This window comes from Thalassophryne amazonica, chromosome 15, assembly GCF_902500255.1.
Source record: "Thalassophryne amazonica chromosome 15, fThaAma1.1, whole genome shotgun sequence".
Classification (NCBI taxonomy): domain Eukaryota; kingdom Metazoa; phylum Chordata; class Actinopteri; order Batrachoidiformes; family Batrachoididae; genus Thalassophryne; species Thalassophryne amazonica.
Genome location: NC_047117.1, coordinates 74237912 through 74263529, shown reverse-complemented (window position 1 = coordinate 74263529; position 25618 = coordinate 74237912). Strand labels below are relative to the sequence as shown.

At 38.8% G+C, this 25618-nt stretch overlaps 1 protein-coding gene and 1 long non-coding RNA gene across 2 annotated transcripts in view; one reads left to right on the top strand and one right to left on the bottom strand.

Annotated features, from left to right (window-relative positions):
* Positions 1-1344: 1344 nt before the first annotated feature.
* vps37c (VPS37C subunit of ESCRT-I) lies at positions 1345-14747 on the top strand. The gene is made up of 5 exons (XM_034189245.1): positions 1345-1785; positions 2131-2240; positions 8647-8818; positions 10802-10884; positions 11708-14747. Exons 2-5 carry the CDS (start codon positions 2148-2150, stop codon positions 12428-12430), a joined length of 1071 nt encoding a protein of 356 aa, XP_034045136.1. The 5' UTR covers positions 1345-1785; positions 2131-2147; the 3' UTR covers positions 12431-14747.
* A 297-nt stretch (positions 14748-15044) lies between these two features.
* The window catches only part of LOC117527077, a 21771-nt gene continuing 11197 nt past the window's right edge, over positions 15045-25618 (bottom strand). The window contains exon 3 of the long non-coding RNA XR_004565424.1: positions 15045-15346. This is a non-coding gene — a long non-coding RNA (uncharacterized LOC117527077). The remainder of the gene's footprint in view (positions 15347-25618) is intronic.

Below are 25618 nucleotides of genomic sequence, written 5' to 3'. Positions count from 1 at the left end.
TTTTCATATGGTATTTTCCCCTATTTATAGTCCCACCCCCAATCTGCTCTAAATCCAGAACTCTGTATTCTGCTCTTTCACATTTTTGAATAACAGTCACATTAAGATGGTAATGTCACTGTGAATTTAGAGATTTTTGTTGGGGGGGGGTTCACTACATCTTTCGAGACTTCCTAAAACAAGGCATCCAGACAATATGTGTGTCATCACAGCCGTCTAATTTGTCAACTTTGCTTGACATCATAATGTGACACTGTTTAATTCCAGAAGTCTGACAAATTTGTTGTTCCAGGAAAGCAGAAGTCTTGTAGAAAACAGGGTTTCAGTATCTAATTCCTTAGATATGATCATGCATTTCAGATAATGACCTCTGATTTGACATTGACATGACCTGTGTTGCGAGAGCATGATGCAGTGAGTTTATCCAAGTTTGACTGAAATTATGTTTTGTGTTTTACAGTGCTGCCAACTATCCCACATTGGGCAGGACAGTGCAAGTATTTACCCCGTGACCCGTGTCCCTCATGGGTGTGTTCGGGGTGCCCATTACTCCCACAGTTGTGTAGGTCTCGGCATGCGCCGGACCCCTCTAGATACGCGTTGCACCCTTGGCGCTTGCGGCCAGGAGTGCCAAAAAGGCAAGAATAAGGAGAAGGATACTAGGGGCCCATGATTGACAGGGGGCCAGAGTGGCCCCTAATACAATTATAATACTGACAAAATAATATGGGGGTGGCCCAGTAAGATTTCTTTTCATGGGGCCCAAAATTCCTGGTGGCACCCCTGCTCGCAGTCACACATGTGTGTTCAAATGTTGGCAGGTATGATTTTAAAGCTATTAAAGTGAATAGAGACATGAACCTTACTGTTTTCCACTTTGCAGTGAAACCTATGAATGAAGCTAATGAACAAATAAAAGGAAACAGCGCCCCCACAGACAAGGAGGATCAGCAGGAGCTGGTCGGACATAAACTTGCTGGGTACACTGTAGCTATAAATTAAACCAGCTTCCAGATGAAAGCTTGACTTAAATCAGTATAAAACAGTCGAATCCAAAAAAAGGATAATGTTATTTTGTGAGTGCCCTCACAAACACTTTAAAGAAAGCTGGGTGTTCACACAAACAAATCAGCGGAGCAGAGGACTCAACCACCAGCCAAAATATACAGGAGATAGTCGAGGGGAAAACTGCCACGATAAAAAAGCATTTCATCTACTTGTGTTTCCAAATGTCACGATCACCTAACTGTATTTTTAAAAGCACAATTATACTGTACATTGCAACGCATACAGCAGTTTTGGTACGTTTTAGACTTTTATAGCTTAGCTACCCCCTCAACCACGGAACATGGTTCGTTCCAAAATGGCGGCGGTTTCTGTCAATATGGAGTGAAACTTTCCCATTTTTAGCTCGAAAATTTTGCGATTTTCCCAACACCTTTTCCGACGTGTAGTGACACTTTTAAGAAAATAAGCGTCGTCCCGCTCCACCGACGTTCGTCGCTGACCGATCGGATCGCACGGCGTCGTTGTGTTGGACGTTTGTGAGCCCGATCCCTTGGCTGGAAGTTGATGTGTGTGACATTGCGATCATACCGACTGTTGTCATCGTCAGGTTTCTCAACGCGGAACCGTCCGCTGACTGTCTACCGGCCGTGGGGCTCGTCAGCTTGCCGATAAGTGTTTTTCGTTCGGCTGGGTTCGTGAAGAAGCGTGTGGACGTGTCGCTGCTGTTGGATGTTACCAGCACTCAGTGTCAGGCTCACTTTGGTTTGCTAGCATCGTGTAAGTAGCAGCTGATTTTCTGCCTCGCTTTGGACAAACGCCTGTTTTATAGCCGAAGAATAATATTATAATTAATCTGCTACTTGTTAACCAACAGTCCATTCGAGCCCGTTGTTTCCACTCATTTAATCGTAAAATAAGACCAAGTGTGTCGTGTACTCCCCCTGCTTATTGATGAATTAGCTATAACTAGTGGAGATTGTGTTTGTCTCATTGGCTTAACAGTTTAACTACTGTCAGTTACATCGAATACAAAAATCAGGCCTGTGATTTTTCCGCTTTCGATTTCCAAGATGCTTTTTTTTAAACTATTTCCTGATTTTTTTTTTTTTTCATGATGGACAGCCATCCTGGCAAATCAAATGGAGAAGCTTCAGGACCTGAGCCAATCAGAGCTGCAGGAGCTCCTGGACAACTCGGAGAGGGTGGAGTCTATGGCTCTAGAGTCCGACGAGGTAAACTGACACCACTGTGTTTTCTATTTGGAAAGTAACACTTTTTTTTAGTGAGCAGTTATTGTTTTTAATTTGATCAATCTTTCAGTAAAACTGTCGTTATATCTAAATAATCAGAAGACATTGAATCAAAATATTTAATGGCATTATACAAAAAGTCAGACGATGGATACATAAACAATTCCAAGTTACTAAATATGTCTTCATTTCATGTATGAACTTCAGTTATTAAGAAATACAGACATTATGGTATCTGATGTCTTCAGTCATTTTGCATAAACATGTACTCACTGTAAAAAAAAAAAAAAAAAAAAAAAAAGGAAAGAAAGAAAGAAAAAATAAGCAGTGTTTACTGTTTCTGCACTCTGGCAAAACACTTTCCTTCAAGATTAAGAAAGTTCTTTTTATTCTTGTTGTAGATCTCTCTGGAGTAGGCAGTTTTCAAAAAACTCTTAAAACTGGAGGAGGTCCATACAGGCTTCTGTCAGTATGATTGGAGGATCTTTGCATAATGAAACATTTGGCTGGTGCACCCCCATTAACGACTATATTGTGGGGTGGAACATAGAAGGATTTCAGTGCAAGAAGAGAGATCAGATCTAGGCTCGAGTGTCCCATGAGACTTTTGGCAAATTGACTTTGAAATCTTTTATTTTCTTCTTTAAAAGAAAGTCATAATGACCTACTCTGTGCCACTCCACCATGAAGCTGTGTAACTGCTGATGTAACAAAGGTTGCACTCTTAATCATTTAGAATGTTTGGCAAAATTTACATTATGCACAGTTTATTTTGTCACTGGCTCAAATGCCAAAAACTCCTACAGAGATGTCGGGGTTGGCTTGGTGGCTTCTCTCACTAATCTTGCACGGTCACTCAGATTTTGAGGACTGCCTACTCCAGACAGATTTGCCATATGGTTCCATACTATTTGTATTTTTTAATGATGGATGTGTAAATTAAGTCCAGGACACATTCGGTGACTTGTGTGGAGGCAAAAATGATTTTAAGTTAAAGTGTCTGAGGCTGTTTGTAGAAATGAAATCAAGAAATTAACAGATTAAGTAATAGGCTTTTAATTCGAGGCTTCGAAGACACACGCAATGATGGAAAGTCTGAACAGCAGGATTTTGAATGTGTGAGTGTGTGTGTGCACAGCATTTCTGAGGAGATCTCTTGTACATTCAGAGAAAGGCAGGGGCACAGCAAACAGTCACGTACACATTTTCCAGTAAAATGAAACTGAGTTTCCCATAAAAACTCTCACTTAATAGTGAATGTTATCACAGTTTTCGGTCTTGGAGAAGAGATGCTGAGTTTTACATAAAAACAATGAATAGAGTTTAGAATGCAAAGTTTTAGGCAGGCTATGTGTAAGACATTAAATGAATAATTTTGACACTACACTTGTAAATGTTCATGTATCCATCCTCTGACTTGTCTAAAGCAAACTTGTTCTGAAAGTGCTGATTTATATTCACACCAATATTTAGTTTGTCCTTAGGGCCTCTAAAAAAGGAGGGACTGAATAAAACTGTCTATAATTCCTAAACCATTAAAGGTTAAAGTCTTTACTACAAGTACCTTTTAATTGTTTCATTTAAATTCCATTATGGTAATGTACAGAGGCAAAATTACAGAAGTGGCCAGTTTTACTTCTCCCTTTTTTGTTGTAGGAGCACACAGGGGCATAGCACCAAATTCTGGGCCCTAGGTACTAGCCATATTGAAGACCCCCCCCGTTATGCTCTTTTTTATTAACGCAAACACCAAATTTCTAATGTGTAGTCAAACCAGGTCTAAATCATGTATACCTTAGATCACACCTGGGAGTCAGAACCCTTTTTAAAGTTGGGGGACCAATATTGAGTTGGGGGGTCTGGGGGACCAAATTGCACCATTTTCTAGAAAAATGGTGCAATTTGGTCCCCCAGACCCCCCAACTCAGTATAGCTAGCTTTCAAGCTCACTTCTCTTTTCAAAGAATTTGGTTAGCAGCTGCTTTCCCTCATTTAGTTTTCTTTCCCTGTCCTTTTTTCTCTTCTTTTTTGACATCCAGACTTTGATTTTTTAGGAAAGACATTTTATTTCAACATAAACACTAGGGCTGCAACTAATTATTTTACTAATCAGTTCATCGGTCAATTATTTTTTCGATTAATCATTTTGGGTTTTTTTTACTTACATGTGAGTTTTGCCATTATTTCTTTGAGTTATTATTAAAAGGCCTTTGTCACACAACATCAACGTTTGAGCTTGTAACAAAGTTATGTTATATTCTCGTCAAAAACATACCTGGAGTAGTGTTTTATTTTGCACATACATACATCACCGACATACAACAAAGAGATTTCCATCAGGTTTAGATGCCTACAAGCAACTATCTCAACCACTGACAACATATTATAGAAAGAGTCCAAGAAAGTATTTTAAAGGCCTGACAAAAGTGTAATATGTTATATTGAAAAAAGACACAAATGTGTAGTTAACTACATTTTATTTTTTTCTTGTGTAAAAACACAGCTTAGATGTGGTTTCACCAAAACAAATTGTCATTAAACTTAAATAAAACAGGGATGAAGTGGAGGTTTAAGAGTCACTAGGTGTTCACAGGAAACACTTATTTCTCTATTTATTTATGCTCATTGTTAGTTGGTTTAATCTTTTCTGTTTTGTTTTATCAGATTCTTTTTGTCTGTTTCTCTAAAACTGTATCGTGGCATTATTAGTTATTATTACTACTATTGTTGTTGTTTCTATTATTATTATTATTATTGATATATAAATAAAAATGAATAAAATATTACAATTTGTAATACATTTGACTATTTTAGGACAACAAACGCTGAGCCATGAATTATTATAGAGAAAACAAATGTGCTGACAGCTGCAACAGCTTAATGCTAATTTCAACATTGAAAACGGCATAGACATGCTAACATGTTAGCATCGGTCCCGTTTTTAAGTTATGAAATACATCTATCAACTGTTTCAGAAGACCATAACAGGTCAGATTAACATAAAAAGGTAAATGTTACTCACAGACATATGCTCTTTGGGGTTTTAGTGGAGAAAAATTAAGATTAAGCGAAATAAAACACTGAATCTACAAAGGGACCAATCGAAGCAGTGATTCGCACGATTCACTGCTTCGATTGGTTCAAGGTTCAAAGCAAAGCCGCGCTGCAGAAACGTTTGATTTATATGGAAGAAATGAAACATTTGCGGTAAAAGTTATTTAACAACTAATTGATGACTAAATTAGTTGACAACTATTTTAATAATCAATTAAATCGATTAGTTGTTTCAGCACTACTAAACACCTCCTTTTTCTGTGAGATCCCGTTTGGGATGTGTGTGGGGGGGGGGGGGGGGGGGGGAGAGTGTCGCCTGTGCGCCTGGACTAAACCATTGTACAACTGTGCAGGGGTGGAAGGGCCCTCAGAGATCTTTCAATATTATTGTTAGAGCAGAAGTATGTTTTGCAACATTTATACATTCATTCGAATTATATTCTTTTACAACATGAATTGTATGGACATTAATAACATGCAACACAAAAATGTATTTAATGCCAGTTTTTTGTGCCCCCCCATGCTCTGGGCCCTGGGTACATAGTACCCTTTACCCCCCCAGTCCGACGCCCCTGGGAGCACATATCTGCAAAAGCCTTCTTTATTTAATTTGATAAGGTGGGAAATTTGAAAGTAATATTTAAGAGTTATCCACAAAGCAACAATAGACATTCAAACACATTCCCATTATTTCACAATGGCAGAATTCCTACTTTCACTCTGGTCCTGTGTGAATCCAAGAACCAACCCAAACTGTCACCTTGAGTACCGTTGTCACACTCATCAGTACAAACAAGGTCATACTTGTTTAAAACTCTGGTTTTATGGTAGAATTTAGTGGTAGACATAATGTGTGACGCCACTGAGGAACACTGCAGCAGTTCAAGCTTCTCAGTGGCCAGAATTATAGAACATTTATTATATTAGATATCGCTTCCATTTAAATGTACATCTGTTATAGTTCTCTAGGGGCCTCATTTTTAAAAATCTGTAGAAACCTGAGTAAACCTGTGTGTTCGCAGAAAAACGTGTATATGCATTGTTTTTGTCAGAGTTATAAAGATGTATGTAGGCATGGCTCACCTTGACTAATGTAAATTATGAACCTGCTTTCCTCTCGTATCTTTAGCCATGAAAGGATGTAGACACTACTTAAAATGAAACCTTTGCATATAAAACCTGTGTCTGAGGTTCTAAAGCAGTTCCCGTTTCCTCACACGGCCCACAACATGTCAATGGGGATAAAAGCAAGGAAAAGCTCAATTTCAATGAAACCAAAATTAAGAGTCCCCGAGGGATGAAGAAAAGGGAATATATTTAATTTGGGAGCCTCTGTTCTAGGATCACGAACAAGAGAAAATCCACTGACGGAACTGAAGAAGGTAAAAGAGGCAAACAACTTGCATACTGCCACAACTATTTATAGCCCACAGCCAACAAAAATAAATGAATGAAGAATAGGGGTGGTTAAAATTTAAGAGACATCCAGTTAGTTACATTGTAGTTTGGTAAATTGTACACAATATAGGTGCCTGTGCATGAACAGAAATAATTTAATAAAAGCCCTGTGGCTTTGGCTGCTTTGTTTTACGTTAAATTACGTCTCACCTCGTTTGTCGTTTCCACTTCACCATTCTAGGTTGGTCTGGAAAAACGTGTGTAGAAATGGTGTGAGGTGTGCATGAGGTCCCTTGAACAGTTTTTTGTGTTTACTTTACACATCATTTATAAATGGCTTTAGTGAGAACAGACTGCTTGGTGAAACAAACCACCACAGGCTGGAGTCTCTACCATTTGTAGTTGTAGGGTCGCTCTTAGGTGCTGCATTATTTGGAAAACTTTCAATATGACAGAGTTAACCAATACAGTAATAGGTTTGTATTATCTGCATTTGTTTAATCATATTTTACCTTTTTTAATGTTGTTTAGTTCATTGTGTTAACATTTCCTAAACTATAACATTGTAACATTATGTTTCCTAAACTGTTGCAGCACTTATTAGAAGGCATATACGGGGTCTGTTAGAAAAGTAACGGACCTTTTTATTTTTTTCAAAAACCATATGGATTTGAATCATGTGTGATTGCATCAGCCAAGCATGAACCTTCGTGCGCATGCGTGAGTTTTTTCATGCCTGTCGGTTGCGTCATTCGCCTGTGAGCAGGCTTTGTGTGAGCAGTGGTCCACCCCTCTCGTCGGATTTTTATTCTGAATAAATGTCTGAACGATTTGGAGCTTTGCTGCATCAAATTTTTCCAGAAACTGTGAGAGACCTCCAGGTGGACACCTTTTGGAAAATTCAGATGGCTTTCAGGGACGATTTTATGGGGATTACACAGATTAAGGAGTGCTCCAGCCGGTTTAAAGACCGCCCACAGCTGCTGAGACCGTGGCGCGCTCCCAGCGCTGATCGACATGCTCAGACCCCGCTGAATCAACCAGATCATTTCCAACGTGAAGGCTTTGTTGATCCGGGACGTCGTCTGACTTACACAAAAATGGCAGGAGACGTGGACATCAGTACCATTTCGGCACATTCCACTGTTACAGGAGTATTTTTCATGGAAAGAGAAGCGGAGGGATGCGCCACGGAGCCGTTCATGGCACGGGACAAAACCACCTCCGTGTTGGTCTCACATGACGGCTTTCAGATGGCTTTCGGTGGCTTTTCAGTCATGTGACTATCCGAGAAATTGTGGATGAGCCTGGACATGCCAGAACATGTCCTGTGAGGCTTCATCACGGCGTTGCTTTGCGCCATGCGGCACCGCCGCGACCCGTGGAATTCCTCCGCACGTCTGTCTCAATGTGCCGAAAAAGTGTTGATGTCCACGTCTTCCGCAATTCCTGTGCTAGTCAGACGACGTCCCGGATCAACACAGCGTCCAGTTTGGAAATGAACGGCACATTCCACTGTTACAGGAGTTTTTGTCATGGAAAGAGGAGCCTTGAGGCAACTTTGTTGGGATTTGGTGCTATATAAATGAAATAAATTGAAATTGAAGGGTTTTCACAAACAGGTCCTCAAAGGTTTTTTTTATTCCATTTGTTTGAGAATAGGTTGAATGGAATGATTTGACCACAGGGAGAAAAAATTTCTAATATTGAGTAGTATTGTGGACATAATTACTGCATTTATCGGGTTTCTTTTTATTTGAAATCGCTGTTTGTTACCATGAATCCCTCAGTACTCTTAAACAACAGCCTTTCACTTTTACTCCTCGCTGAATGACACTTGCCGGTTATTTTTATTTATTTTTTTTAATCTCAACATAGCACCACCCTTGTCACTGAAAAAGGAGATTTGTCTGATTGCTTTGTTTCTCTTTTTCAGATCCAGAACATCCAGCTGGAGAGAGAAATGGCACTGGCATCAAACCGCAGCCTGGCCGAGCAAAACCTGGACATGAAACCTCGTCTGGAGTCACAGAAGGAGATGCTGGTGGGGAGATATTCTGAGCTTGAGGCAGTTAGAGAAAAGTACAAAGAACACCGTGCACTGAGAGGTAGGAGATTTTTGTTTTGTTTTCCTAAGGTGGGAGGTGTCGGAGATCACTGGGCGGGTGGATAACTGTAGCGAGCGTTGGAGACGTGTTTGTGGACTTGCTCCTTTGTTTGTCTCCATACTGTCTCATATTATTATACAGTACAACCTCAGTTCCAATGAAGTTGGGACGTTGTGTGAAATGTAAATTACTGTGGTAATTGTATTTGTGGTGTATTCAATTGAATATAGGTTGAAGAGGATTTGCAAATCATTGTATTCTGTTTATAATTTACATTTTACACAACGTCCCAACTTCATTGTAATTGGGGTTGTACAGTAGTGTTCAGAATAATAGTAGTGCTATGTGACTAAAAAGATTAATCCAGGTTTTGAGTGTATTTCTTATTGTTACATGGGAAACAAGTTACCAGTAGATTCAGTAGATTCTCACAAATCCAACAAGACCAAGCATTCATGATATGCACACTCTTAAGGCTATGAAATTGGACTATTAGTTAAAAAAAAAAGTAGAAAAGGGGGTGTTCACAATAATAGTAGTGTGACATTCAGTCATTGAGTTTGTCAGTTTTATGGAACAAACAGGTGTGAATCAGGTGTCCCCTATTTAAGGATGAAGCCAGCACCTGTTGAACATGCTTTTCTCTTTGAAAGCCTGAGGAAAATGGGACGTTCAAGACATTGTTCAGAAGAACAGAGTAGTTTGATTAAAACGTTTATTGGAGAGGGGAAAACTTATACGCAGGTGCAAAACATTATAGGCTGTTCATCTACAATGATCTCCAATGCTTTAAAATGGACAAAAAAAACAGAGATGCGTGTAAGAAAACGGAAAACAACCATCAAAATGGATAGAAGAATAACCAGAATGGCAAAGGCTCACCCATTGATCAGCTCCAGAATGATCAGAGACAGTCTGGAGTTACCTGTAAGTGCTGTGACAGTTAGAAGACGCCTGTGTGAAGCTAATTTATTTGCAAGAATCCCCCGCAAAGTCCCTCTGTTAAATAAAAGACGTGCAGAAGAGGTTACAATTTGCCAAAGAACACATCAACTGGCCCTAAAGAGAAATGGAGGAATATTTTGTGGACTGATGAGAGTAAAATTGTTCTTTTTGGATCCTAGGGCCACAGACAGTTTATGAGACGACCCCCAAACTCTGAATTCAAGCCACAGTTCACAGTGAAGACAGTGAAGCATGGTGGTGCAAGCATCATGATATGGGCATGTTTCTTCTACTATGGTGTTGGGCCTATATATCACATACCAGGTATCATGGATCAGTTTGGATATGTCAGAATACTTGAAGAGGTCATTTTGCCTTATGTTGAAGAGGACATGCCCTTGAAATGGGTGTTTCAACAAGACAATGACCCCAAGCACACTAGTAAACGAGCAAAATCTTGGTTCCAAACCAACAAAATTAATGCCTCGCAGATGTGAAGAAATCATGAAAAACTGTGGTTATACGACTAAATACTAGTTTAGTGATTCACAGTTTTGCTAAAAAAGCAGTTTGAACATAATAGTTTTGAGTTTGTAGCATCAACAGCAGATGCTACTATTATTGCGAACACCCCTTTTTCTACTTTTTTTTACTAATAGCCCAATTTCATAGCCTTAAGAGTGTGCATATCATGAATGCTTGGTCTTGGATTTGTGAGAATCTACTGAATCTACTGGTACCTTGTTTCCCATGTAACAATAAGAAATATACTCAAAACCTGGATTAATCTTTTTAATCACATAGCACTACTATTATTCTGAACACTACTGTACATACAGATCTGTCCCTGCAGATAAAACAAATACAAGAGGAATAAAAACATGATGTTATCTCTGTTTACTAAAACTGTGCTATTTGGGAATTAACTAGTTTTTTTTCCCTGCACTTTTACTTTTATTTTTTACCCTTTCTCCTTCTTTCTGCCTCTCTGTTGTACATGTTTATTCTGGCTCACTTTTGTCCTCCCCTCCTGTTTAGATGGGATGGCTGGTCAGGTGTCTCCAGAAGCGATGTTCTCCAGACTACAGGCAGAGGGCGCCAAAACGGAGTCAGAGTCAGAGGTCTGTGTTCCACAGCCGCACTACAGTGCAATTATTCCCACAAATGAGTGGACAATATACAACAACTTTCTGCTTTAATTTGAGGGTATTTACTTTCAAATTGCTAGAACCATAAAAACAAAATACTTTTTAATATGCTGTCTTGAGGTATTTTGTCTTCATCAAGTGAAAATGCTAATGTGGATTGATGTGAGGGGATTCAGTTTGCCATTGCAGAACATATTCCTCTTTTATCTTAGAAAAATGTTTGTTTTTGCAGTTTGCTTCGGGGTGTTATCCATCTGCACTGTGAATGAGATTTAAAGCATTTATATAAAAAGAAATTCTGTCCATCCAGATATTATTGGTTGGGGGTCCTTTCAGATGTGGTTGATATAGTCTATTCTCCTTGGACTGATGCAGTGTAATTTTATGATTTTTCTCAAATATTTTTCAAGATTTAAACCGGAATTATTTAAATTAAATTTGTCCGGTTGACTTTTACCCAAACTATTTAAATTAGGCTCAGATAGTCTGTTCTACTGAGAGAGGTGCAGTGAAAATTTCACCAGAAAGAAAACAAAAAGACTGAAAATGTTATTCTGTGTACTGTGGCCAATAACATTTCTCTAAAGAGGTTATCTTGCTATGTCATTGTGTTGATTTTGCAAGATTTTTTTAAACAGTTTTTTATGAGATTGATGTCTATGGACTGCACTAATTACGGTATTTATAAATTCTGATGTAACTTTTGATTGGTTTTCTGTTTTTTTGTTTTCTTTTTTTTTTATGGAGGAGTTATTGTAAGAAACCAGCGTGTTATCGTTTGGGCTTCTGTCCGTAGGTGCTCGCTGATGAGTTTCTAGAGGGCTCTCTGTCTTTGGACTCCTTCCTTGATGGATTCCTCTCCCTGCGTTCTCTCGCTCACAAAAGAAGGGTACAAATAGAGAAATTCCAGGAGCTTTTGAGACAGAGGAGCGAGGGCAATCCCACCACCGCGACATCAACGGCATGCATTAACCATGATCCCGCCGCCACGCCATCACCATGGAATCAACACACGACAACAGCAACGACACCGCAGCAGCCGAACTCCAAACCTCAGCCCACCAGCTACCAAAATGCCTCTCAGTCCACCTCATCTGCCGGGGGGTCTTCTGGCCTCCCTTACACCCCTTACCCAGTCGCTCCACCCAACCCTCCCCCATCCGCTGCCGCAGCAGGTTCTGGTCCACCAAATCCTCCGTCACAGTTCCCTCCATACCCAAGTTCCGGTTCTCCTTTTACTCCAGCAGCAGGCTACTCGGGCACCAGGCCTGCTTTTGGGCCTTCAGCTTCATCCACCTGCCCTTATCCAACCCAGCCCTCCTTCCCTGCACCAAGCCCAGGCTCAGCATTCGGGCAGTACACCCCCAGCCAACCCCAGAGAGGCCCAGCACCCTACCCAGCATCCTACACCTATGGCGGCTACAGCTATCCAGCTGGGCCCACCTACTCCAGCTCAGAGTCACCGACAGGGAGACCCATCTACAGACCAGGATATGGAGTGCCGCAGCCATTCTCCTGAGAGCACTGCTGATCATCTACACAAATCTCCTCCTCTTTCCTGCCTTGTTTTCTGAACTCCCTTCTCCCTGAAGTCCTCTCCTTCCTCTCTTTACCTTCACCAACTACCCTCTGCCTTTCACCCATGATCCTCCCTGACAGTCTGATTCAAGATGGTCTTCGCTTTACTTAACTTTGTTGCACTATTTCTCTCTATTGGTCTCTTTCTCTCTTTCCTTTGCCCCCCCAGTGTCACGACCCCATCCACATCCCACCCCAATTGCCCACACTAGTCTCAGGTTGTTTTGTTAAGACTCTACCTTGTGTTTGTCCCCTTAATGCATTAACTCCCTGTCTCCACACTTCCCCTCCTGCTCTACATCTAGTGTGTGTTGTTATTTGGCAATCAGTGTGTCCTTATAAACACACACTTACACTCCATCACAGTCACAGTCCAGTATGTGTTCAGCAGTCAGTCAGTCTGGGATACATTGTGTCTGTAGGGATGGGGGTAAATAATAATAATAATAAAAAAAATCCACCTGCATTAAAGACTCTTGAGGGACATTCTTCAGATGTTTGTTTCCAAGGTTGGATTAGTGGATTAAAATGGGATTGAGGCCCCTATAGAGTTCCCGTTATAAACTGAATATGCAGAGTTTTGTTGGGTGTAGCTGATGAAACCAGGGTGTAGTCTCGTCTACAGCTGCCTGGTATATCGGCACTCACACACACACACACCACATGGACTATTTCACCTGTATGTGGCAAATGATAGAAGAAGTAGGTTTTAGTTTTCAGTTTCATCACACACAAGTAACTGTGGGCACTGTGGCCAAAAACACATCACATCATTGATTGATTTTCTTCAACCAAAGATCCTCAAGTTTGTCGCGTCCTTCAGTCTGAGGCTTTTGGACATTGCTGGCTATAAGTTTGGGCTGGTTTTGCTTCAGTTGTTGACTGTTGATGCAACAGTTGACACTCAGATGAAAATGGTAGTTGTTTGTGGGTGTGGCTACAGGCAGTGTGGCCGCATTGTAATGTTTTAGTTCCGCTCGCTCCCAATGAGCTACGGATCATCCTGGTGGCGAAACGCAGAGCTGGAAACTGTCAGAGTTAAAGGAAAAGTTAACTCTGTTAGAACTAAATCATGTTAAAACATTGTTGGAAATCAAGCCTCTGAGTGCCAGACTAAACTTTGATTGCTTCAGTTGCACGAAAAAGCTTTTTGTTTGTTATTTTTTGTGAGTTAATAATATGGCGTCCGTACCTGCAGATAAAAATGTAGCATGTTTTCCAAATAGCAGTGAACTAGGTTTGCAGAGGATGAGAGGGATCAGGTCTGTCTGTCTGTTCACAAGTAAGGTTAAAGGGATGTAATTAACCCCAGTTTGCCAAAGTTGAACATAAACAGTTTTCTGTCAAAATGGTGTAATTGTAAGCCTTTCTGGAATGATATCTGCAAAAAGGTTGGCGTTATGTATATGTGGCAGGGACTTCAGTAGTATGAACTGGATTCATCACGTAACTCGGAGCTGCGATGTAAGTAATTTTGCCATTTTCCACACCTTAGACAAATTCTGCAGTGGAATCAGCTCAATATTCCCATTTTGTCGCACATCTGGTCTCTGCAGTCTTTGCAACTTGCGCTGATGCGCCTCTATGGTGAAAACTGCATTTAGAGCCCTGCTGCAGGCTTGCTGTTGATAACCGTGTATTTCCTTTGACAGGATTTCTCTCACGTCATGCAGTCCAAAGCTGAATTCTGCACTCGCAGGCTTGATTACTGACAATATTTTAATAAGACTTAAGTTCGTATTTACAATTAAACTGAAGTTCTCCTTTATACATCTTAGCAACAAAAAATGGCTGTCTGAAATCAAACATACGTTTTAGACTGCCCTCCTGCCTTCACTGTAAATTAAACACATGGAAGTGATTAAAAACCTTCCTTTTGCTGCAAAATGTAGACCTGCGGTTTACAGTGAATTTGATAGTTTTTACAAAGCGTGAAAGGCTGCAGCTTTTCCACTTGCTGTCTTTATTTGCAGCGTTTATAGAATCATTTGGATTTTAATTCCTGTGTAATCTGACCTGCGGCTAATAACTCCAGGCCCAGTGTAGATAAAATCGACTTGAACGTAATGCTCTCTGAAGATTCATGCCACAAATGGCAAAAATTCTTCCACTTTGTGTTCCATCACTCATCTGTGACCCCTGAACACCGTCACTTCCATCCATCTACAAACTTTCATCGCTCTTCTTCCTCTCCAGATTTGCTTGTTCAACATGAGCTGATACTTGACAATGAATATAAGATGAAAATGTTTATTTCTGTATAAAAAACTTCAGACTATCAGTGCTTTGTAGAGTTTAATAGGATCAAACTATTACAGCTGATGAGGAATTCTGTGTTACTTACAAACGAGTGATGTTGAATTTGCAGTGTAGAATATTGGCCTTTTATTTAAAAGTTTTTTCTTTATGCAATTTTATGTTTGCAGGTTGTGTTTTATTTACATACGTCTGGGCTGTGAAAGTGATAATGTGAAAAGAAAAACGTTTTACAAACAACAAAGGTATACATTTAATGAAAAAGTGGTGGTTTGGAGCCATGTGCTGATCAGTTTTAATTTTTAACATTTTGCTTGATAACATCTCAACTATCCTCTAGGGGGCAGTAAGGAGTCAAGACAGTCATTCATCTCTAGTCATTGGCTGTTTATAAGTGTTCCGTTTTCTGTTTCTCTCAGATTCAGGACATCACACAACACCCGTGTGAGGTCCGTTGGTATCATGCACTCAAAATGACTCACTACAGCCACTTCTTCTGTGCCTTTACTGCTTGTGAAATATTTTCTTTTCATCGTGGTGTCTGGGTCAAAGCAAAAAATTGGTTTGGTTCAAAATTAGGCTTGAAATGGTATTAAAATACCTGATGTTGTGATATCTGATGCGACTGACTTTGTTGTACAAAGTTTGTAAGTACAAAAGCTGAACTTTTCAAAATATACAATTGAAATTGTGGTTTGAAATTGCCACACTCACAATTTCAGTTTAGCTCATTGACCACAATTCTTTTTAAATGAATCATCTTTTAAAATCTTTTAAATGAAACATCTTTATATTGTACGAAATTATGTCATTTCAAAACACTATACACTAGTAGGGTCTATACTTTATGGTCCCATAAGAAAGCAGACTGGTGACAGTGGTAAAGAAAAATTCTATACTCCCCTAAAAAAAAAAAAAAAAAAAAAAAAGACGAAACTTTGAGCAGACTCAACTCACTGGGGTGGTCATCTGCTATGGCTAGCAACTTAAAACAGGGCAGAAGGAGCTGACATAGATGAATACAACTCGTGCAGAATGTCAGGAAATCGTCTTGTAGATACACAGCTACGCACCTGCACGATTAGCTTTAGCTGATTTCATCACTGCTTTTCCTTTATTAAAACACAGAGACACAACTGGTGGGTTGTCTACAGTCATCTGAAATTTAATTTCCAGTTAATTTTTTTTGTTAGATTAAAATGTTTCAAAATACTTTGTAGTAGCTTCTCTTCTATTTTTGTCTGAGGAGCTAATGCTAGCTGTGGAGCTAATATTAGCTCAGCAACTCAAGTGCTCAGCTTTAGCAGTATTGAAGGTCATCAATCAAATATTACCACTTCATGACTGATTTGTGAGTCTAGTTTTATTCTCTAAACGATACTAGTTAAACAATTATATTTGAAAGTACAGATGACTTTTCTCTGACGGGTATTTGTCAAATAATGGTGAGAGGATTTTAATTACTAAGTTCACAGTTTTAAAAACAATTTGTTTTTATTTGGTTATACTTGATTTACAAAATTATGTAGTTTACCAATATAAACTTTAAACTTGAATTAGATTTTAAATTGTAATGTCAATACTGGTAACGCATAGCTGCTATTGCACCATTCAAAAAGTATATAATAATGCCAACAAAAGTAGGGAGGATAATTAAATTTTTTTTTTTTTCTAATTGTTAAATTGTTGCTGTCTACAAAACTGCATTCCAGTGATGACAGAATATTTGGAAATTCTGCATTATCATTTTTATGTGCCAGAAATATGGTTTCAATAAATTAATGGGAAAATATGGCAAGTTGTTCTACAAGCACCAAAGTAGAATACCTTATTACAATTTTAACATTTTTTTTTCCCATTTCATTGATAGGTTTTTTTTTTTTTTTTTTTTTTGGCTGCATCAGATTGCTGGTGTATTAGTTGCTAAAGGAATTTGTTTTTAATTAAGATTCATTCCTTAATGTTCCAGAATCCAATAGTGCACAAAATTCCCCCCAAAGTTCAACAATGATGTTTTAAAATTTAGCAGCAAAAGCTTCTAAACATCATGTGTAAGCAGAGGGGAGTTTAACAGAGATTTTACAGTGCTTTAAACAAAGTCAGCGAACATCTTTAAAGTGCCAATATTGTCAGATGTTGCGGGGAAAAAATTTTATAGCAAGATCTTTTAGCTGCTCCCTTGTTTTCACTCAGGGTCGCTACAGGAAAATCCAAGGTGGATCTGCATGTTTTGAATTGGCACAAGTTTTACGCCGGATGCCTTTCTTGACGCAACTCCACATTACATAGATGTGGAAGGGGTGAGGTTTGAACCGGTAACCTTCTGCACCAAAACCAAGTGCACTAACCACTTGGCCATCATCCCTGGGAAAAAAAGAAGTAATTTTTAACATTTAAAAAAAAGAGTTTGTGTTTATAGAAGCGACTGGATTGAATCAAACTGTTCATAGCTACAAACAAAGCCAAGTTGATGTTTTTCCTCTCAGCTAGGAAGTGATCAAAGGCAGCATCAGTTCAGGTTGAAGATCATAGGGTTTCCCCGAAGAGTTGATTCGATGAAAGTTTCAGTTAATTGAAACATTAAAACATAAGTTATTGATGTAACTGTTGATTGTGTGATGAGACACTCAGATTGTGAACTGTGAGAAATGAGAGTGGAAAAAATGTCCTGAATATACCCTTAAATTATTATTTCCCCTCCTACCCAGCGTCCGACTCGCCCCATTCATCAGATTTTGTGAAAACAAGTTTTTGAGGAATTCTGATAGTGGTTTTAGGAAAAAATTAATTCCGTGTGTTAGTCTGCAGTATTTCATTTGCTTTTATTGAATTACGTTGCACATTATAACATAATTAACCACAAAATGAGAGGAATGTAAAAAAATAAATTCCCATTCAGACGGTTCAGGCATGCACTCTTGAGTGCTTTTGCAGTTACCTCGGCCACCAACGTTAACATTCCCCCATCCATTTTTCATTGGGATAACTTGTACTGGTTGCATTGATGACTTCTCTTTTTTTTTTCTTTTTTCTTTTTTTTGGGTTGTATACCTTGGAATAAGTTATTGCATTATGATGCAAAATCTTGTCGAAAATGCACAGAAAGTTTAGGAGGGAGATCATTTAAAGTCCAGAATGAGAAAATGTTTTGAAAGAACTCAAACAGCCTGCAATAGTTCATGTAAGAGGGCGGAGCCTAGATATTTAATCACGTTTGACCTGATGAGATGTTTTTGGGCTTTTGATGTTGCCTGTGAGTGACTGTCGTTTAGTTTGTGTGTATCATGCTGCACTCTGTGTCAGCACATTAATGGAACGTATTCAGCAGCATCCACAGATGCTCCGGTGCGTGTGGCGGTTGGTTCACAGCCCAGCTGCACACAAATCTCACTTGTAGACATGGTGCAATTGTGTTTTTAGCCTCAGATCATTTCTCACATCTGGGGACGTTTTCAGCATGTAGGGCCAAGCAGAGAAAACGCCACACAGCCTGTTAACGTCCTCCGGCTGTACTCGCTACAGTACGGTGCTGACAACAGGATTTATTTTTTTCCTCTGTTAATCACCTGCATTGATTTTTACAGTAATGACACATTCAGCTTCACTCGAGTGGCTGAAATGAAGCAGATACTGAAGTCGTGAGCATGAGAATCTTTTCATGTCCTGAGATGAGGAAATGAGTAGCGTGTCCCTGAAGAGTGTTTTACAAAAAGCACAAGGGAGAATACATATATAGTCTAGCATTAATATTATCCAGAGAGAATTAACATTTAGATGGATTTATATGTTCTTCTGAGGGGGATTAATTATATGATGATGACTAGATTGTTTCAAAAAAAAAAAAAACTTTGTTTTTTCTTTTTCTGGGTTGTGAATAATTAAACTGAAGTTGATCTAAATTGAGCTTCGTTGAGTCTTTGTTTATGTAAGTGCCACAAAAGAAAATATGGATTTTATCACTTGCATACACACACACACACACACACACACACACACACGTGTAAAGATTTCAGCTACATTCAATGTGCCAAAACCCTGATACATACTGTAACCATTGTGCACAATTATAAGTAATGTCACTTTGAATCTTTAAATATATATAATTTATTGTAGGTTAGAAAATGGCAAGATTTCTTTTAAGTATTTAATCACATTTTCAATCACTGTATTGTGTCATCACCAGCAAATGGCTGATAACTTTAATCTACTTAAAATAACTATCAAAAAGCAAACAAACAAACAAAAAACCCTAACGAGAATGTTTGGACAAATTTGACTATGGTGACCCACTGACAAAGGGCAAATGAAAACCAAACTACATTTTATTAAAAAACAGGATGCATATATATATATATATGTACACACACACACGTTGGCTTGAGATACAACAAAATAAAATTAAAAATATCTACAAAAGTCATGCTGAATGATAAAAAATTGTTAAACATTTTTTTAACATTCGAAAATTACAACTTTCCACAACCGCCACCACAGCAAACTATTAAACTTGCAAGTTTCCGGCACGTTTCACTCGTCTCGAGCAATCGGCTGTACTGCATAGTTCCGTTTTGATTGACACACTGTACCACTGCACGAATTTTACTGTTTCAGAGCCCACTAAGGAAAGACAAATATTAAAAACACACAGTTTAATACAACATTCAGACACAAAGGAACAGAACGAGAGATGGATGCAACATAAATTAATGTAAAACAAACACCTCCACAGCACCACTACTGGAAACTCAAATGTGGGCCAAAGAACACCGATAGAACAGTCCACAACATGAGCCAGACAGAAACATCGAGAGACCTGCGTGCAGTTACTACCTGACTACAAAAACAGCTTCAGTCAAATTGGAGCTTAAGTTTAACAGAATTTTTATTATTGAGGAAACTTGTGTTATTTTGTTGTATTTAACAGAGCAGAATGTAGGACAGCAAACACATACCAGTTAACACGGCTTGCAAATATACACATGAATTTTTTGTTGGCGTTTTAATGTCACGGGGGGGGGGGGGACTTGGTGCTTTTGTTCTGCAAAATCATTTAAATTCAGCCTCTTCGGGGCGACGTAGAAGAGCGGAACAGAGAGCTGGAGGAGGTGAAACTCCACGGGGCTTTTGTCATCTTTACGGCGCCGTAAACCAAAAGGCCACAGATGAGACAAAATGAGACTGGTGTGTGAAGTCAAACTAGAGATGAGTCAGGGCACAATGCCGTCACCTGGAACCAGAAGATCAGGCCTCCAAAATCCACAAACACCTTCACAACAGGCTCTCAGAAATCGTCATCACGTTTAACATTTGCCATTGAAAAGAATCAACTGAACCTTAGTTGAATGTAAAGTTTTTGTTCATGCTTATGTACTTGGTTTGATCTCAGGTTTATCACTGTACTTTGTGTGAGCAGATACCTCAGTTTTGCTTTACCGACATTACAATTTATGACGCAGCGAGTATTATTCCACTTGCCAAAACATAATAAAATCATTAGCGTTTATTGTAAGCAGGATTACGTCAAAACTACTGCACGGACTTTGACAAAACTTTCACCACAGATACATATTAGGCCATGAAGGACTCCATTCAATTTGGGAGGTGATCTGGATCCAGATTTCACTTTGGAGACTTTAAGGATTATGTCGAATCTACTTCACCGATACGACATCATGATGTAAAACCAAGATCAGAAAGACACTTATTTCATCTTGTGAATTAAATATCACATTGCAACATCTTGATCAGTCAGCCCATTCTAGATCAGTATGCAATTATTGCATTGTGTTGTGGAATCTGGATCCAGGTAAAGTCCGGGTCACAATGTGAATCACATATCTTGAGTCCTCGTAAACCCTTGATGGATGTCAGAAATCTCAGATTGCTCTCGTTCATAGTTTAAGTAACACTGATGAGACCTGCAATCCTGCTTTAGAACGACCTCCGTGTGCACAGATGAAAGGTCAAAAGCAGCTTTGGGTTAAAAAAAGTGTTTAAGTGACCCAACAGAAATTTAAATCTGTCATCACTGATTTAATGCATTTGTAATGTTTATTTCTGCACAAAACATAATCTGTCTACTTAAAAGTGGGCAAACACACAGAACAAAAATGACAGCGAAGCTAATGTGACCATCCATGTGATATAAAGTACAACTAATGTTAAAGAAATGCCAGCGCCATCATCTTGCAAAAGTTAGCAAACCCACCTGACCATCTTGTCTACAATATTTTGGCTGACGTGCTTTTAAGTCACATGTTTTGCCAGGTGTAATCTGCAATTACTTGCTAACAGAAATCCTGAATTATGGGCTGTAGCTTTAGCTCCCAATTTTCTTTTACACTGCAGACCTCTAGCATAAAGCCGCTGTTGCTGCTTTTAGGGTAACTGTTTTTACTAATACTACTTATAAAACTGAGAAGACTGCAGAAACTGGCCTACTTTATTCTTACCTCTAAATAAGGTTGTTGTGGTCCTCTTTCAGACAGATATAGGCCAGCCGTAGATGTGAAAAAGAGCGCGCGCAACTCCAAGCAAAACCACTGGCAGCCTGTAATGGCGGACGTCCCAGTTGCGTGAAAATCACATGACTCAAAACCACATCACAGCATTAAATCCAACAAGAAAATGTTTGTTGGGTGACTGTAACTGAAAAGATCAAGTAATTAAGTAAATAAATCTTCTTAAGAAGAAAATGCATAAAGTTTTGTCTATTGTAATGTAATGTAAATTAGTTCTTTAGCTAGGTTTTTTTTGTACATATATAAACAAGCTTTTAAATTGCCAATATCACAGATTTAAATGTGTTGTAATTACACACCCCCAATTATTTTTCTCAGTGTATTTTCCTATAAAGCAGTCTAACATCAATCAATACTATAAAACACAGCATGCTTTTATTTTGTATATGCATCACACCTCAGAGAGAGAAATGGGCTGACCTGCTTCACTGCCCTGCAGTTAATGTTATTTGTTGACTGGTGTGAAAACATATGTGCACCCTTGAGCTTTTACAGGTTTGAATTTTTTATGACATAAAAAACAAAACAAAAAACAGGCTTTTTATATAGTTTTTAAAAATTATGCCCTTTAAACTCACAGTGAAAAGTAATCTCTACATCACCAAAATCATGGTGTGAATACGTAAGTGCACCCTTCACATATAAACCATCACTTGAAGGTGACAAGTGAGGAAAGCCACCAAGACAACAAGACAAACCTGAAGATGATGTTGGCTTCTGTGGCTGCTATTGGAGACACTGTAGTACATGTTTTGCATCACCAGTTAAACAGCTTCATCATCAAGTAATATAGAGATGGATTTCCTTAAAAAGAAGAGCTCAGCGACAGTTTGCCAGAAGGCACAATAGACTACAAGTCCAGATTTGATCCGTTTTGTTGTATGAAAATGAAATGCAAAATTTGCACTAAGCACAGTTTCTCTAGATGCAGGCACAGAAGACAAGAACATCTTCATGGTTGTCTTGTCGTCTTTCCTCACTAGTCACCTTCTTGTACAGTCACTGTTTTTGGGAACTGCCGCCTCCGGGCAGATTTATCATACAGGACCATACTGTCACCTGTTCATCCCCAGACTTGTCTGAAATAGACTGGATGTCAAAATGATGGTTTAAAGGGTGCACTTACTTATTCACACCATCATTTTGGCTTTTAGATTTTTAATTTTTTTACTTCATGATGTAGAGATTACTTTTCACAGTGAGTTTAAAGGAAATAATTTTAGAAATTTTAATATAAAAACCCTGAATTTTTTAATTTTATTTATTTATTTTTTATGTCATGAAAAATTCAAACATGTAAAAGCTCCATGGTTAAAATTAGTTTAAGATCAACATTATTTATCCGAAGGAAATTGTTTTGCCAGAGTACAGAAACAGTAAACTATGTTTTTCTTTTTTTTTTCTTTTTTTGCAATAAGTACAACTAATTTATGCTAAATGACTGGAAGACATTTACCAATACCAATGTTAACACATTAAACTTCTATGTTAATACAACTTACCTGTTTAATTATAGTTAAAGGTCTAGTTTAATATGTTGAAGCTCTATATAAATACAACTTCACCTGTTTAGTTTATTTGCAGTTGTAGGTCTAAGCTAATACAATGGAACCTGTTATTTTAACTGCACTTACAGTTCTGCGGTATTATGTTAAATTTGGGATAAAATTCTGTTTATATAACTTGACCTGCTTAAAGTATTAACATGGAGGTGTAACTGCAAAGTTCTATGTCGATACAACTTGACCTGCTAATTTTAATTGCAGTACTTCCATGTTAATATGCTAAAGTTTTGTTAATACAACTTGACCCATTTAAATTTTGTTCAAATTTAACTATAGGGTAGCAGGTTTCCAGACAATTTTCTAAAGTTAGCTAATGCAGAATAAGAGTGTAATTAAGCCATCTTTTTATTTACTATAATTGTAATAAGTTACGTTGCTTTTCATCACTATCCCATAAATACACGGCAGTTCTTTTATATCTGTGTCTTATAGATGTTAGGATGTTATGATTGTTTTGTCTCTTACGCGGTAAAAAATAAACCGTTGTCTCAATGAGAAAAAGTGATGTAACAATTTGCATAGATTTTCTAAAGTTATTTCAACTTAACTGGAGAAGTCTTGTGGCATGAACTCAGTTGAAAGTTAAAATAACTTAAAAAATCTATGCAAATTGTTACATCAATTTTTCTCATCAAGACAGCAGCTCATTTTTTAGAGTGTACAGTATGACATCAATGTGCCTAAAACTTTCCAGATGCTAAACTAATATTCATAGACAATTAAAATTTACTTATGTGATAAAACAACAGAATTTCTTTTAGGTGGTCTGTAATTTTTCTGAATACCACATTTAATTAAGCAGAGTTTTTTTTTTGTTTTGTTTTAACAATCATTGTATGATAGAACCATTTTTAACGGTTGTCATTGTCATCTACAGTCCTGGTAAAAAGTGTTGACACACCTGATTTTCAAAACATATAATTAAGACCATCTTCAGCAATAAATAAGAACCAATTTTATGTTTTTAGTGTTGTATGGCTGGGGTGCCTGGCTGCCTTTTGTTTCTGTCTTCTGTTTTCTGTCTTTTGTTTTTCCTTCCAGGTGGCATGTGTGGCTGTGTGGCTGAGTTATTAGGACCTCACCCTGATCACCTGAGGCTGGTCATGTGCAGCTCGTCAGGACTCACAGCTGTGGTGCATCTTTATGGATTGGGGCATGGTTGCATTTAAGTCTGGAGTACACAGTGTGTATTGGCCAGAGACTCGACCTTGTGACCAGACGGGTGAGATCGTCGTCTAGAGAGCCATCTCATCATCATGGATGCAGAGACCGTACCAGGTTTGATGCCATGGTCTGTGAAAGAGGAGGGGGTGAGGTCTCACGCTCGTCAGCACACTTCCTGAGGTACTTTAGGTTTTGTGACTAACATAAGTACAGTCAGTAAATGTGGTGTCCCTCACACCTTATTATATTGAGCTGTTATGTTAGTCGTTTAATCAGCTTCCACTGCAGTGGAGAATTGAACTGGGTGTTCCATGCCTGCAGGGTGGGAAGCTGATTGGTGATTAAGCCAGGAAGTGTTTGCTGTTTATGTACACCTTTGAGTGGTCTCTCTGTGTGTGGAGTGGTGGACTCACATGATGGTTTCTTCTTTCACAGACTCGGTTGGTCGCGGCCACCTGGGGGGTGTCGGCGGGGTCCTTGGGTCCGAACTGTTCTGGCTCCGGACCGTTTGTGCTGCTGGGAGCGCACCGTTACTCCACCTCGCCAGACCGCGCACTCATTTGTTATTAATAGCACTCACTGTTATGTTTATTAAATTCTGTTATCCTTTGTACCGTGCTCTGCTTATTTTATACTGGGTCCGACTTCAAACGCTGGTCGGTTCTCCACCAGCGTCCAACACATAACATTTAGAGTATTTAATAAAATGTCCAAAGTTACTGAGCAACAAGATACTTTCATATGATTGAAAATATACTAATTATTGGCATTATTGCAGGCGTTGTTTTATTGAAGCAGACTTCAGATTTCTCCAAAGATATTAAAGGGGATTAGGTCAGATTATTAAAACAGTTCATCCTTTCATTTATAGCCATTTTTTTTTCTTTGTGCTGTTGAATGTGCTCTTTTGGTCGTAGTCCTGCTAGACACGAGACTTTAGTCTCTCAACTCAATGTTCTGGCACTGGGCAGCACATTGATAAGAACCCGATATCATCAGTCACTGACACATTCAGTTCCTGTACCAGAGGCAGCAAAGCAGCCCCACAGCAGGACAGAACCTCCAACATGTTTTACTGGAGGTCAGGTGTTCTCTTCCTTAAGAGCGCTATGGTGGTTTCATCTGTCCATCTTTTGTGCCTGTATTTCAGTAGTTGTGTCCTCTTTGGCCTTCACACATGGAGCACTACTTGGTTTAACATGCTGTACACAACAGGCTCAAACCACAACTGCAGATAAGCCTGGAACACTTCAGATGATCTTGTGTGGGGGTATTTTTCACTACACAATCGGCACCAACCTCTGCAGATATCTTTCATTAAAATATTTCTTAGTGCTCTGTCCAAGAAGCTTCTTAACAGTTTTCTGATAGTCAATGTCGTGATCACATTTCTGATGCTCTCAGAGAGCTTCTCCCCACCAGGGTGAAGAAAGTCCTGCATGTTTTATAAAATTTGTTAATTCAGGTCGTTTTGCACAGGTGGGTTGTTCTGCATTTTGTGTGAGGAACTAATTTAAATTCAACCTGTGTCAATAACTTTTTTGTTTTGTTATTGTTCAGATTTTATTAAATGTCCTGATTTTGTAAAATAGGTGCTTTTGAACTTATTTCTGAAGATATTCT

Bases quoted from the DNA above. Each gene is read 5' to 3' on its own strand.
- vps37c (XM_034189245.1), top strand. From the start codon at position 2,148: ATGGAGAAGCTTCAGGACCTGAGCCAATCAGAGCTGCAGGAGCTCCTG. The intron at 8,819-10,801 runs GTAGGAGATTTT...CCTCCTGTTTAG, and splicing joins AGAACACCGTGCACTGAGAG to ATGGGATGGCTGGTCAGGTG. The intron at 10,885-11,707 runs GTCTGTGTTCCA...TTCTGTCCGTAG, and splicing joins AAACGGAGTCAGAGTCAGAG to GTGCTCGCTGATGAGTTTCT.